Source organism: Suncus etruscus, chromosome 12, assembly GCF_024139225.1.
Source record: "Suncus etruscus isolate mSunEtr1 chromosome 12, mSunEtr1.pri.cur, whole genome shotgun sequence".
NCBI classification, from domain to species: Eukaryota; Metazoa; Chordata; class Mammalia; order Eulipotyphla; family Soricidae; genus Suncus; species Suncus etruscus.
Genome location: NC_064859.1, coordinates 80968951 through 80983314, shown reverse-complemented (window position 1 = coordinate 80983314; position 14364 = coordinate 80968951). Strand labels below are relative to the sequence as shown.

Here is a 14364-nt window from a genome sequence, read left to right as displayed (position 1 = left end):
CCCCAGGGGTAGAATCAAATGGCAACCCCCTGGCGTGGCATCTGCTAGAACTTAAGCACCATTTTTAAAAAGAAGGAATGACTTTTGTTTGTTGTTCGGACACTCAGAACAAGCAAGGTGACTTCAACCGCCCCAGAGACTTCTTCCCAAGCATCATGAACTTGACCGGCCATCTTGGAGGTGATGTAGAGAAGGAGAGAGACTGCAAGAGTTTCCCCCCAAACATCCCATCACACCAACCCTCTCCTCCAGAGGTCTTGGCAGAACCCCTCAAAAGTCCTGCTCGCCCCTTTTCCCCCCACCCCAACCCGAATCCAAACTCCAAACAAGGGCAGGTTAGGGGTGACCCATTGGAAAGTAAACCCAACATTCTTAATGTCAACACAATTGTTTGTTATTTTTCTTTCTTTAAAAAAAAATCAAAATGTGCAAAGTGGCAGTGACTGTCCGGTTGGGAGGAACGTTTTAGCAAGTCCGTGCGTGGTCCAGTTTCTTGAGCAATTGCTTCTGTCTGGCCTGCAACTTCTCCTTCTCCAGCAAGAGCTGGTGCTCCTCGGCCTGCAGGGCATGGACGTACTCGGTGGCCTTTTTCAAAATGACCACCTTGGCGGCCTTCTCGTTCTTCACCAGCTCTGGCACATGGTCCCTAAGCGTGAGGAAGCTGGAACGCAGGTCATTGCGCCGCTGGCGCTCCAGGATGTTGTGGTTGCGGCGACGCTCGCTGTCCTCCGAGTCGGAGTTGCGGGGGCTCAGGCTCTTAGCCTTGGGGGGGATGACACTCTTGAGGGGACGCGGTGACACGTCGCTGCTGCTGCTGCTGCTCTTCATCTTCTTCTGTGGGGGTGCCTCCTCGCTCTCCACGTACGGAGATGGGGCGGCGTAGTTGTGCTGCTGATGGATGGGCACCGAGCGCTTCAGGATCAGCTCCCCAGGCTGGACCCTGCCTGGACCTAGGGCAACATTTTTGGGGCGAACGGTGATGGTGAAGGTGGTGACCGACTTGTTATTCGAGGAGCGGCGCTTCTCCACTGTCACCACGTCGATTTCTTCCTCTTCGTCTTCCTCTTCATCATCCTCATCATCTGGAAGAACAAGATAGGGAGAGGTGACTATCAGAGTGAGACACATAGGAATGACAATCAGTCTCAGTGGAACCTAACAGCAGGCTCTTGGCAGGCACTCACTTATTCCAGACACACACACACACACACTCACTCACTTATTCCAGACACACACACACACTCACTTATTCCAGACACAGACACACACAGACACACACACACACACACACACACACACACACACGCAAGTCTCTTTAAATATCTGTGGAAACACTCCCTCCCCTTCCTTGTATTCCTGGCACAGTTCCCCTCCATTCACACTTTAGCAGGTGGCAAAAGTCAAAAGAACCTGGGGCTTCATGGGCCCGAAAATCCTGGCTCCATCTCATGCGAGCTCTGTAATTCCAACCACATTGCTCAGCCTTTGGCTGCCTCTTAGAAAACTGGGGAGAGGCTGGAGTGGAAGGATATAATGTATAGAGCTGGGCCCAAATCAGACTTGACTAAACAACCTTGACCATCGACCATCCGTCTGTTCCACTAGACTACAAATGATTCTGGAAAGAGCCACATTTACATTGGAATACCTCAAAATTTAGAGAACAATTTTATTCAAAAAACTAATAACTGGCCCTCCATAAACATACATAGTCCATCTTCTAACAAAGAAGAAATCTGCATTACAAAGATTTTTGATCCAGGAGTGCTTAACCACCCCCCTACAATGGGGGGGGGGCACCTCTCCCTCCCCCGGAAGTCACCCATAATAACAGCAGCAACTTAAAAAACGTGTTGTATCTTGTGCGCTTTCTCCCTTCTCCTACTCTACTAGCACACTGGGAGAGAAAATTATTGTTTAAAATGCAAGCATGAAAATCAAAACACATCTTCTGAGTGATCTGAAGGGGACCGGAAAGCTGAACAATTGTGGGATTTGTCCTAAAGCCGATATGGAAGGCTGTTCCAGTCTGTGGGTCCCTTTAAGCCAATGTTTTGGTTTTCTGCCAAGAAGACAGCTGTTGGAAGGAAGTGCTTCCTCACTGAAAGCTGTCAAGGCACAGACATTAAAGGGACAGGCTTATCATCAAGTTTCCTTCCAGGAGCCTTAGATGAAGCCGTCCTCGAATCCTGGAGGAAATTTAGGCTTTTTTAATCCTAACTGGCTTTTCTGAAAACACTAGTTTCCCAGGTCCTAGGGCGCCCCAGCTCCCAGCTCCCAGCTCCCAGGCCAGGGCTGAATTCAAGCCCAGGGCCAGAGTTCTTTTCCTCCACAGCCCAGGGCAAGGTCTGGGGATTGCACTCCCCGGGTTTCTGCAGGCCACACACACAAAAGATGGAATCAATGAAAGCTCCCGGGGCGTATGCATTCCTGCAGGGCCAGAGAAGTCCACACCCTCACCTTGAAAAGAGGGAACTGGGTCAAAACACACCCTCGGCTCTGCAATCCGTCCAGGAATTCGGCCTAGAGGACCCCGTTTTTTCACTGCAGCCAGCCAAGAGGCGGCCTTTTGAGCATGCACAAGAGGGGTTGTAGGGGCCCCGCCAGCTGCTGAATGAAGGAAGGGGTGCGCCCACACACAACATATACACACACACCCCCGCCGCCTGGCCTTTCAGATCCTTCCTTCCCCCGCCTGCAGGCCACCACATCGCCGCCTGCTGGTCACTTCTCAGGAGCGACTTGCCCACTAGCCAGCACAGCACGCAGGTGGGGGAAGAGCACTGAGGTTTGAAAACAACAACAAACCTCACCAAGCCAACTGTGCCATCACCTCCAGCTAACTTCCGACGTCCCAAACAGGATTTTGCACCTTCCTAGAGTTGGGTGTGAGTATCTGTCTTCGGGTTATGTCCCCTCCTGGCCTGTTTCACTATCCCTTTCCTTTCTGGGTTTTCTAAAGGTCCAGATGCTAAGGACCACCCGGCTCTGGGCCATCCTAGTTTTATTCCCACAAGCTGCAAACAGAGTAAGTTGGGCTGCTTGCTAGGGAGGGGTGTGCACTGGACATTGATATGAAAGGGAGACTTGGGGAAAAGGCCTCAGCATGACCAAGACCACTGGACAGAGCCCCCCCCCCAATACACACACACACACACACACACACACACACGTCAGTGAAAGGGAAACTTGGGGAAAGGCCTCACCAGGACCACGACACTGAACAGACCCCCCCAACACACACACAACACTTGCAAGCCCAAACTCTCCACTACACCCCAACGATGGAAAGACACCCCCCCAACACTTACACACACAATCACTCTTACACTTGCAAGCCCAAACTCTCCACTACCACGACCCTGGACAGACATCCCCACAACACACACACACACACACACACACACACACACTCTTACACTTGCAAGCCCATAAGTAACAAAGAGAAAACCACCCACCCACCCACCGCAGTGCCAGGCAAGAGTCTTAATTTTTTTTACCTGAGTCGCTCAGGGTGTCCTCTCCAGAGGTGCTCAGGGCCTTGTGCTCCCCAGTGCTGGCCGGCCGGCCACTTGTGCGCACAGAGGCGACGACCACCGGGACCCCACCGGGGGCCGTCGGGATGCTCGGTCCGGAGCCCACCGTAGCTGCGCCTACCGCCTGGACCCCACCAGCTGGGGAGGCGACAGGAGGCGGCGGCGGAGCTGGCTCGCGCTTGTTCACGGGGAAAGGGAAGACCACGGTGGGGTCCACGCACTCGGCGGCCGCGGGGTGCGCGAGCTCGGCGGGCAGGGCAGCTGCGGGGCCCCGGCCGGATCCCGATGCAGCAGCTGCCGGACTGCTGTTGCTGCTGCAAGCGCTTGCTCCAGGAGTTGGGGTTGCGGGGCTGCCGGAGGTGGCCGGTGCCCCCCGGCCGTGTTGCAGCTTCTCGCTCACGGCTCGCTCCAGCTTCTCCCGGGCCGAGAAGCCGCTCCACATGCAATCCTGCAGGATCACGGGGTTGGGGGTGAGACCCCCCAACCCTCCCAGGCCGAATGCATCCTCCTCGGCCCAGAGGTCGGCCTCGGGCAGCAGCATCATCTCCGAGGCCCAGCTCCCGTGCTCTTGGCTCCCGGACTCTGGGAAGGCGCGGCTGGGTGACAACGGGGGCGTGGGCAGCAGCTCGAACTTCTTCCAGATGTCTTCCCCGGGGGGTGTCGAGTCGGGGCCCCCGAAGTAGAAATCATCTTCGTCCGGGTAGAAGCAGGGTTGCAAGGAGTCGAACTCCAGGTCTGGGTTTTTGCAGAGTCTGCCGGGCATGGTGGATGCGGCGGCGGTGGTGCAGCTCGGCATCAGTTCTCCCTTGGCTTTTGTGCTTTCCGGCTTTCGGGGTGCTCTTTTGCAATTCGGGGGGTACTGCTTTCCTTCCCTGGGGGGCTGGTGGTGGCTGTGGAAGGCCAGCAGGGAAGGCGGGCGGTGGGAAGGGAAGAGAGTTGTCACGCTCCGAAGCTGCTGCAACAGACAAGACACAGCGAAAGGGTTGACAAGTCAGGCCGGAGAGTGTGTGGGGTGCCAGCTGGCGGCCCCCCCCAAACCAAACCAAACCCAGGTTGCAGTCACCCCTCTTTTTCCCTCCACTCCAGCCCTGCGTTTCCCCCCAAGGTGGATGGAGGAAGTTCTGTCTTGCTCTGGGCTCCCCTCCCTCCTTTTGTGTACAAGCTGTCTACGACTTGGGGGTGGTGGTGGTGGGAGGGGGCTAGCAGGCAGATGCAGGGGGGTGGGTGGTCTATCTGGGCCACTTTGGAAATTGCCAGTCCATTCAACAAGGACTTTTTTCTTCAGGGGTGGGGTAGGGAAAAGGGGGTGCTGCAGGATTCCAGCTCTCTCTCCATGAACCCCTATTTGCACCAAGCAAGGTATAGGGGGGTCGACAGCTAGCTCTCAGGATCCCATACAAGCCACCCACCCAACCAATCCCCCCCCTTTTTTTTTTTGCAAAACTGCAAGACCTTGGAGTGCAAAATATTAGCGGGGGGGGGGGGGCGTGGAGGAAACTTTGTCAATGGAAAACGCCTTTTCTCTTACACACCCAGACCGAGATAGACCAACCCCAGGCATCCAGCCACCCCAAATCCACAACCCCAGCTCCCCTCACCACCATCACCCCCCCCCCCAATTTGAGCAGACGCCCCACAGCATTCATTCATCCCCGCTGCCAATCGCTTTATTTGGGGGGAAGCTCTCTCACCTCATCCCAGTCCTGCAAACCCCAACGAACCTTCCCTGCTGAGAGCCAGAAACCGTGGCACCCCCAGTTGTTAGGAATGCCCCAGTTGTAGAGGCTCCCGGGACCCAGCGGAGGATCAACCCTGGGCTGTTTCACCTTGCTTAATGAAGGGGGACATTCTTTGCAAAAGCAATGACTTCCCCATCGGATCAGATACAGACAAATTTCCCAGAGAGAACTTTAAAATAAAATAAAAAATAAATTATAAAAAAAGGCCAATTTCTTCTCCCCCAAAAGCAAGGGCAATAAAAAAAAAAGAGAGAGAGAATTTGGGTGGGTCTCTTCCAGCCAACATGCCTCTGGGGGCTAGGACTGGCTTTCAAGGCAAAAGAAAAAAAAAAAAAAAAACACACCCCAAAGACGATGGTTTTGTTCCCGGAGCAGAAGAACCAAATACCCGGGTGCGGGTGCGTCTGAGCGCGAACCCCCAATCCTGAGCTTGCAAACTGCGGGTTCCCGGGGCTCCCCACCCAGGACGGGCTTGGCTATAGTGAGCGCCTTACCTCTCTCCGACCGCCGGGCTCCGGAGGCGATTCAGCGTTGGGGGGTCTCCGGGTGGCCTAGGGGAGAATGGGGGGCTTCTTGGGGGGCAGCAATCCGTGCGCTCTTGTGCCAGACTCAAGCTAGCTCGTCTCCAAGCCACTTCCCAGGAGCCCCCCAGCATGCAGCCAGCGCGTCCAGACAGATGACTGTCACTGGCTGCAAAGCTTTGAAGCTCCGGGGATATTATTAACTGAAAAATCTGACACACCCGGGGGGCGGGGAGACAGAAGGGGGCTGCGGCCCAAGACAAGGGGGAGGGAGAAAAGGCCTTTACTCCGCCTTCTTCATCTCCATAAAAATCTGGGGAGGCGCCTAGGCTTTCGCGCCAAAAGCCTCTGGCTTTTTTTCTTTCTGGGCTCAGAGAGAGAGAGAGAGGATGGCCAAGCTGGGGAAATCTGGGGTGTGTCCCCCCCTTAAGGCTGGCACCCGCTGCACTGGGGTGCAAGGACCAGCTGCAAGCAGCCTTTCGCTGCAAAGCCTTGCTTACTCTTTCTTCTTCTAGGCCTGGCAATTGCTTGGCATTTAAAGAAAAAAAAAGAAAAAGGTGTGTGTGTGTGTGTGTGTGTGTGTGTGTGTGTGTGGAGTACAGATAAGACAAGGTCCGTGGGGTGTGTTTTAGGTTGTTGGGTGTCTGCGGGGTGTTATTCTCCCTCTCCCCAGGTTGTCCTTGCATGCATTTAAGAGAGGTTGAGCGTGGAGGCAATTGGAACTTTAGAGAGGTTGAATTAGGGTGAGTTCCAAAAATTGAGGATGCTAGATAGCCCGGGTGCAAAATCAATAGATAAATAAATAAATAAAACACCATAATAAATATAAGAAGATAATGAATAATAAAATAATATTAAAATAATGATAAAAAATAAATAAGAAAATAAAATATAAAGGCAAAATAAAAAAGGCAGTGAGCTTCGAAAGCTCGGGCAGGCTGCAGTCCTGCAGTTTCTAGGTTTGGAAATGCAAAGGCGAGCCCCCCCCCCCCCAATTCTGGTTTGCAAATAAATAAATAAATAGCTCGAGGGTGGCAGCACGGAGCAAGAGGCGCTTTCTTCGGCCGAAGGCGACACCTCGCGGAGACAGAGCAGAAAGCGGGGGAGCCGGCTCTCAGGTCCAGGGGTGGGGTGAGAGGGTTAGGGACACCCCCAAACTTCGCCCGCTTCCCCCCCACTCCCACCCCCCACCGCACCCCGCCCCAAGGGGGCGATTCGTCTCTGCATCTGGGGGTCGCCGGCCCCAACTCTTGGCTACCTTGGGAAGTGACTGAGCTGCTCCCCCGGCACGGGTCCCTCGAGGGGTGCAGGGCTTTGCGGGGTTTTCCCCCAAATAATGGGGAAGGTCAGACCTCCAAACCGTCCCCCAGATGGTGGCAGGCAGGCCACTGGGAAGGCTTCTCTTCACTTGGATTCTCAGACTTAACTCCGGGGCTCACTCACCTCGGGGTTGTTTTGCATTTGGAGAACGACTGATGAGCTAAAAGCACTTCCCGGGCCTCTGATAGTTCTATTTTTAAGGGGGGGGGATGTTTGGGGGGTCACATCCGGCCGCACTCAGGGGTTACTCCTGGCTCTGTGCTTAGAAATGACTCCTGGCAGGTTCGGGGGGTTATATGGGATGCCGGGATTCGAACCCCTGTCTGTCCTGGATCAGCTGATTGCAGGGCAAACGCTCTACTGCTGTGCTACCGCTCCAGCCCTACACCATAGTTCTTAACCGATTCTCCTAGTGAAATGAACACCCCCAACTCCCATCCCCACCCCCCACCCCATTGGGGCTTTGGGTCTGCATCCCCACCATCCATCCTCACTTCTGCTCATACTTTCTTGCAGCTGGTGTGTAGGTGGGGGGTTCACGGTTGATTTCCCCTCCTCCCCCCCCCAATAAAAACCTTATAAGGGTCCACCCCATTCTCTCCCAAATTCGAAATAAAATTGGGGGGTGAGTTGATTTGGAAAAACTTACTCCACCATGGATGGAAGAGAGAATCCTGGGCCCCCCACCCCAGGTTAGGATGGGGATTCTTCTTTATTCTTTCTCCAACTGGGAACCCCCATCATTCACCTTAACTTTCTTCAAGCCACTTAGGACGAGGGGGAAGCTGAGGGGCAGCGGGTAAAAGGCCGAAGGATTAGCATTTGTGAAGGCTCTTCCAGCTCTTGCAGGGAGGCCCACATCCTTTCTGGGAAGACTGGCCCATTCCTCCAGCAGGAGGAAGTGACCCTCCAACGGGGATGGGCAGCCCAGCAGGCACTTTTATTGTTATTTATTCCCCTCACAGATGTAAAACACCGCACCTTTGCAAAAACAAAAACAAAAACAAAAACCTTCCCACACCCTCCTTCTTTTAAACCCAGCCCTCCCGCTTGCATTCTCTTGGAACCTCCTGGGTTTTTTTCTTCTGAGCTTTCCTTCCTTCAACCAGTAATTGTATCTGCCTGGGAGTTGCACACACACACACACACACACACACACACACACACACACACCCACCCCACATATAATAATTAGTACACACACACCACATATAATAATTAGTACACACACACACACACACACACATACCACATATAATAATTAGTACCCAAGAAGCTATTCAAGCAGAGATTCCTGAATCTCATGTCTAAAGCAAAAAGTTCTTCCAAGGGGCCGGAGCAGCGACACAAGCAGGTGCTTCTTCCTTGCATGTCCTACCTAACCTACAAAGAACCCAGTTCAATCCCCGACGTTCCATATGAACCCCCAAGCCAGGAGCGATTTCTGAGTGCATAGCCAAGAGTAATCCCTGAACATCACCGCATGTGGTTCAAAAACCAAAAAAAAAAATTATTTTTCTTCTAAATATTTTCTATTTATCAGCAACAGAAGGAAAGGGAAATGACTTATTTCAGGTTCCCAGACATTCATTTGGGGGGTGACCTGTCCTGCCCTTTTACAGGAATTTCAAAGTGCACCCTCTGGCTTTTCTCATCAAACCCGTGTCCTTCACCAGGCCATGCATCTTTGGCCAGCTTAGCAGAAAAGGAGGGGACTGAAAGACAAGACACTTGGCTCTTCTTTGTGCCTCCAGGCAAATCATGTATCCTTCCTACTTGCATGTCTGGATTTGAAGGTTAACCAAATGATAAAATTCAACAAGTATTTATTGGGACCTTCATTTGCAAAGGAAAAGATAAAAGATTCCTGGGAACTTCTGCTTGTTCCTGGGCTTGTTAGGAGTGAAAGCTGCAAATTCTCTTTAAAATGTTGTAGTAGAGCCAGAGAGATACTATAGGGCAGGGGTCTCAAACTCGAGGCCCACGGCCATTTGCGGCCCTCCGTACAACATTTTGTGGCCCGCGGCGGCCTTCAAATATCACAGTATTCGCGATTATTCGCTTACCGAATATTCGCAATAAAAATCGCATTAATAAGAAAAAAATCGCATTAAACATTCGCATACCCTGAGCAGTTCCGTTCGGGGTATGCAAATGTTTAATGTGATTTTTTCTTACTAATGCGATTTTTTATTGCGGCTATTCGGTAAGCGAAATCCCTTATGCCACCCTGCCTCACCCCGACTTTGCCTCCTGCAGCCCCCAGGTAAATTGAGTTTGAGACCCCTGCTATAGGGGTTACCGTGTACGTAGCTGATCCTGTTTTCATCTCAACACTACCTATAATCCCACTATAAGTGGGTGTCCCCTGAACAGAAAACTGGGAGTGAGCTCTGAACCCAATCTTGATGCCTCTACCTCCCCTAATCCACAAAACTAAAATATTCTTGGACTCCATGGTGTCCACTAAGTTTTTAAGTAGCTTGGAACACCATTAAGTTCAGTACACTTCTGTTTAGTGAATACAGAACAAGGATGAACCATGATCCAACCTCAAGACTTTTATCATGGGCTGAGAGAAGAGAAAATCTTAGGTTGAGGCATGAGATGGGTGCCTGACCAGAGCGATAGCACTGTCTTGCAAGTGGCCTACTCACGACCGACATTGGTTTGAATCCTGGCATCCCATATGGTCCCCCGTGCCTGCCAGGAGTGATTTCTGAGCGCAGAGTCTGAGTGCTGCTGAGTGTGCCCCCCCCCCAAAAAAAGGAAAGGACATGGGATTAGTTTATAAATAAGGAAATTTTTGTTTGTTTGTTTGCTCAGGGGTTACTCCTGGCTGTCTGCTCAGAAATAGCTTCTGGCAGGCACGGGGGACCATATGGGACACAGGGATTCGAACCAACCACTTAAGGGAATTTTTGAGGGAGAATGTTGTACTTTACAAATCCCTTCTTTATTAAAAACACATATATATACTGAGGAAAGTCCAACCCATGACAGAATAAATGTCTTTTCTCAGCTTATGAGTTAGTCAGCAGGGACCACAGTTTCTCTGAGAAACTTCACAGAATCTTTGATCCACAATCTTCTCCTTCAGACAGACTAATTTTTGTTTGTTTGTTTTTGGGTCATACCCAGCAGCGCTCAGGTGTTACTCCTGGCTCTATCCTCAGAAATCGCTCCTGGAAGACTCAGGGGACCATATGGGATGCCGGGATTCAAACCACCGACCTTCTGCATACAAGGCAAACACTTTACCTCCATGTTATCTCTCCATCCTCAACAGACTAATTTTTATATCTTGAATTCTTGGTTTGGAATAAAATGAAGCTAGCTTCTCACCTTACTCAACTGTAAAAATAAAAGAACCTCTTAATTGAAGAAGTAACTTTTAAAAGTAAGATTAAAAGTAGAAGAAAAAATGCAGATTAAAAGTTCTTTCTAAGAAAATTGGCCAGAAACACTAACAAGAAAATTTGGCAAATTTTTACAATAAAAATTTTAATTTGGTGGAGAAACATAAATATTAGTGAAGGAGTTGATGCTAAAATATTGTATGCCTGAAACTCAGTCATGAATGACTTTGTAAATTATGGGGCTTTAAAAATAATTGTTTAGAGCCCGGAGAGATAGCACAGCGGTGTTTGCCTTGCAAGCAGCCGACCCAGGACCAAAGGTGGTTGGTTCGAATCCCGGTGTCCCATATGGTCCCCTGTGCCTGCCAGGAGCTATTTCTGAGCAGACAGCCAGGAGTAACCCCTGAGCTCCGCTGGGTGTGGCCCAAAAACCAAAAAAAAAAAAAAAAATAATAATAATAATAATAATTGTTTAGGGGCTAAGCAATAATACAGTGGATAAGACTCTTTCCTTACAAGAGACACACCTGGTTTCTATCCCCAGCATCCACCTGGAGTAATTTCTGAGTGAAGAGCCTTGGAGTAATCCCAGAGAATCGTTGGATGTGACCTTACAATAAAACAAACCCAAAAACCAATTTTTTCTTTTAAATTTAAAGTACACCCTTCACAGATCAAAAGGCAACAACAGTATGATAGAAAATACTGATTTCATAGAAGAGCAGAAATATAACCCTTACAACTAGAAAAAACAGTCCTGAGAAATATGGGTCTAGGAAAAGAGATAATTCCCCGAATAGGAAATGCAAATTGGCTATAAACATAAGAAAAGTTTCACTAGTAATCAGGGAAATGCAAATTAAATTTCAAACAGATGAGCATTTTGGGGTCTAGCAGATTGGCCAAAGTATTGGCTAGGCTGGAGAGGAGATGAGGTGGGGGGTCTCCTACATTACTAAAATTTCAGCCTCAGGAGTAAAAGCAGTTCTGGTCTTTTGAATACATTTTACCAAACATGAAATATATATAAATCTTATCAACAAGAATGCAAATTATAGTGGTATTCAAAATTACAAAAATAATGCCAAGAATCTAAATCAATAGGCAAATGGATCTAATATGATAAATCCATTTGGTGGACTAACACACTACCACTGTTTACTTGTGGTGTTGTTTTTTTTTGGTTTTATTGTTGTTGTTGTTGTTGTTGTTTTGGGACACACCTGATGGCACTCAGGGGTTACTCCTGGCTCTGTGCTCAGAAATCACTCCTGGCTCGGGGGAACCATATGAGATGCTGGGGATTGAACCTTCCTCTATCCTGGGTCAGCGAATGTAAGGCAAATGCCCTATCACTGTGCTACCTCTTCTACCATGTTTATTTGTTTTGAGATAGGCATGAAACCCATGACCTTATACATGCAAGGCAGACAATACCACTGAGCTATACATCCCAGGCCCCAAAGTGAATCACTAAAAGGAATATCTTGGAAATTGTCAAAGCATGGGAATGAAGGGAAATAAGCAAAGTGGAGGTCCATGTGTCTGGCATTTAGGATATAAATGTATTTAGCTCTGCCCACATGAAATGGGAAACAACTGGGTAGACTATGCCACAAATTGTAATCGTGGCATACTTTAGAAGGCCTCCACTGACACTGTCTAGAGCTTACTTCTGATTTTGTAGTCAGGAATTATTCTTGGTGCTAGGGATTAAACCACAGCCAGGGCAAGTATCTTAACTCCTGTCCTACCTCTTTGACCCCCTCTTCAGATTTTTTCACCTATGGGAGTAAAGGTGAATTTAATAATTTTTTTGTTGTTGTTAATTTTCCACTGTAAATATTTTGGTTACTTTGGTAAAGCTAATCATTAAGCTAAACATGTGGAGGAAGTAAAATACCCTTCCGTGAAGCCTGAAGTTGTCCCTCCTCCAAAGTTCCCTTTCCTTTTTCATACTGGCTGGCATTCTTTTGGGGCAAGAGTGAGGGAGTTGGAGAGAGGGAGTTAGTGTCACAGTAGCAGTGCTCAGGCTCAGGAGTGACTCCTGTTTATGTTTTGGGGACTATTGAGGTGTAAGGGATTGAAAAAGGATTGGTCTCTATGATTTTTTTTCCTAGACCAAACTTGGTGCTAAAGGAAGTCACCAGAGAGTGAACTTTTGCCGGTGGCTTGGTAAAATGGGAGCAAGCAAACAAGGGAGGTAGGCTAGAGAAGAGAGTTTCCATCTCTGCTTGATACACTTGCCCATTAGCACTCAGGGAAATGCCTGGCCTGGGTCAGGATGAGTCAAGTCACTATGAACACAGATGCTCATGTCTGCCAACCCCATGAGCAGTGGGTGAAGCTGTGTATGTGTCCACTTGTTCTGCTCTGTGTGGGAGATGATACCTGCTACCCTATTACTTGAGAAGCCTTGATTCATGTTAGTTTTCTCTTTTTCTTTCTTTCTTTCTTTCTTTCTTTCTTTCTTTCTTTCTTTCTTTCTTCTTTCTTTTTTCTTTCTTTCTTTCTTCTTTCTTTCTTTCTTTCTTTCTTTTTTCTTTCTTCTTTCTTTCTTTCTTTCTTTCTTCCTTCCTTCCTTCCTTCCTTCCTTCCTTCCTTCCTTCCTTCCTTCCTTCCTTCCTTCCTTCCTTCCTTCCTTCTTTCTTTTTTCTTTTTTTTTGTGGTTTTTGGGTCACACCCGGCAGTGCTCAGGGGTTATTTCTGGCTCCAGACTCAGAAATTGCTCCTGGCAGGCACAGGGGACCATATGGGGCGCCGGGATTTGAGCCGATGACCTCCTGCATGAAAGGCAAACGCCTTACCTCCATGCTATCTCTCCGGCCCCGCTTTCTTTCTTTCCTATCACTCTGGCCCCCTTGGGCTCAGATTGGGACAAGGAATTGCTCTTTGTAGAAGAGGAAAATCATTCCCAATAGGTGTTTCATTTCCGTCACCTTCCTTTACAAAAAAAAAATTCAGGAGGATGTGAATAGTAAAGCTAGAGAGTTTGGGGTTCCTTGTTTTTGTTTGTTAATTTTGTTATTTGGGTCACACCTAGAGGTGCTCAAGGATTTTTGCTGGTTCTGCACTCAGGAATTACTCCTTACAGGGGACCATATGGGATACTGGGAATTAAACCTAGGTTGACCATGTGCACTATATTATTGCTCCGGCTACTCCTGGCTCTATGCTCAGAAATTGCTCCTGGCAGGCTCGGTGGACTGAATGTGGGCCAAAAACCAAAACCATAAGCAAACAAACAACAAAAACAATCACTTCATAATCTCATCCTTACACTATTAATGGTCTTTTCATAACCTCAGAATCAGAAGACAGATTCTTCTATAGCTTCTCCTTTTCTGAAGGGCTTGGGTAGAGCCTCAAATTCTCTCTTCTAAAGACCCCAAGATTTTATGCACAACAACCCTCCCCCTCCCCACATAGAAAACAGCCCAGCTCCACAATTGAACTTTGTTAAATTGTCAAGCCACTTAATTATTCCAGCTCCATTGCTCATGGACACCTCCAAATTTCATAGGACTATCACCCCATTAGAATCACAGTAAATCTTTGGGAAGTTGAATAAAGACCACCAAGCTCATTGAGCCTAAACAATAGGTTCAGTTAGCACTAACCAGTAGATCCTCAGACAATAACTTTAGTAAAACTATTGTGAGATAGAACAATATCAGACATTGACCCTTTTTGACTGAAATTTTGATATTACTTATTTTTGCATTGTAGCAAATAATGTGAAGTAAATTTGTGGCTGCAAGGGATGGTAGGTAGGAAACTGGACATTGGTGGAGGGAAATTTAAACTGATGGTGGGATTGGTGTTAGAACATTTAATGCCTTAACCAACTTTATTAAAAATAACTTGATAAATCCTGGTGTTTATAATA

General features: G+C 48.7%; 1 protein-coding gene across 1 annotated transcript; it reads right to left on the bottom strand.

The window, feature by feature from the left end:
• Positions 1-358: 358 nt before the first annotated feature.
• Positions 359-4353, bottom strand: MYCN (MYCN proto-oncogene, bHLH transcription factor). Its single transcript, XM_049784878.1, has 2 exons — positions 3501-4353; positions 359-1082 (listed from the first exon to the last, which is right to left on the bottom strand). Exons 1-2 carry the CDS (start codon positions 4330-4332, stop codon positions 466-468), a joined length of 1449 nt encoding a protein of 482 aa, XP_049640835.1. The 5' UTR covers positions 4333-4353; the 3' UTR covers positions 359-465.
• Positions 4354-14364: the final 10011 nt, after the last annotated feature.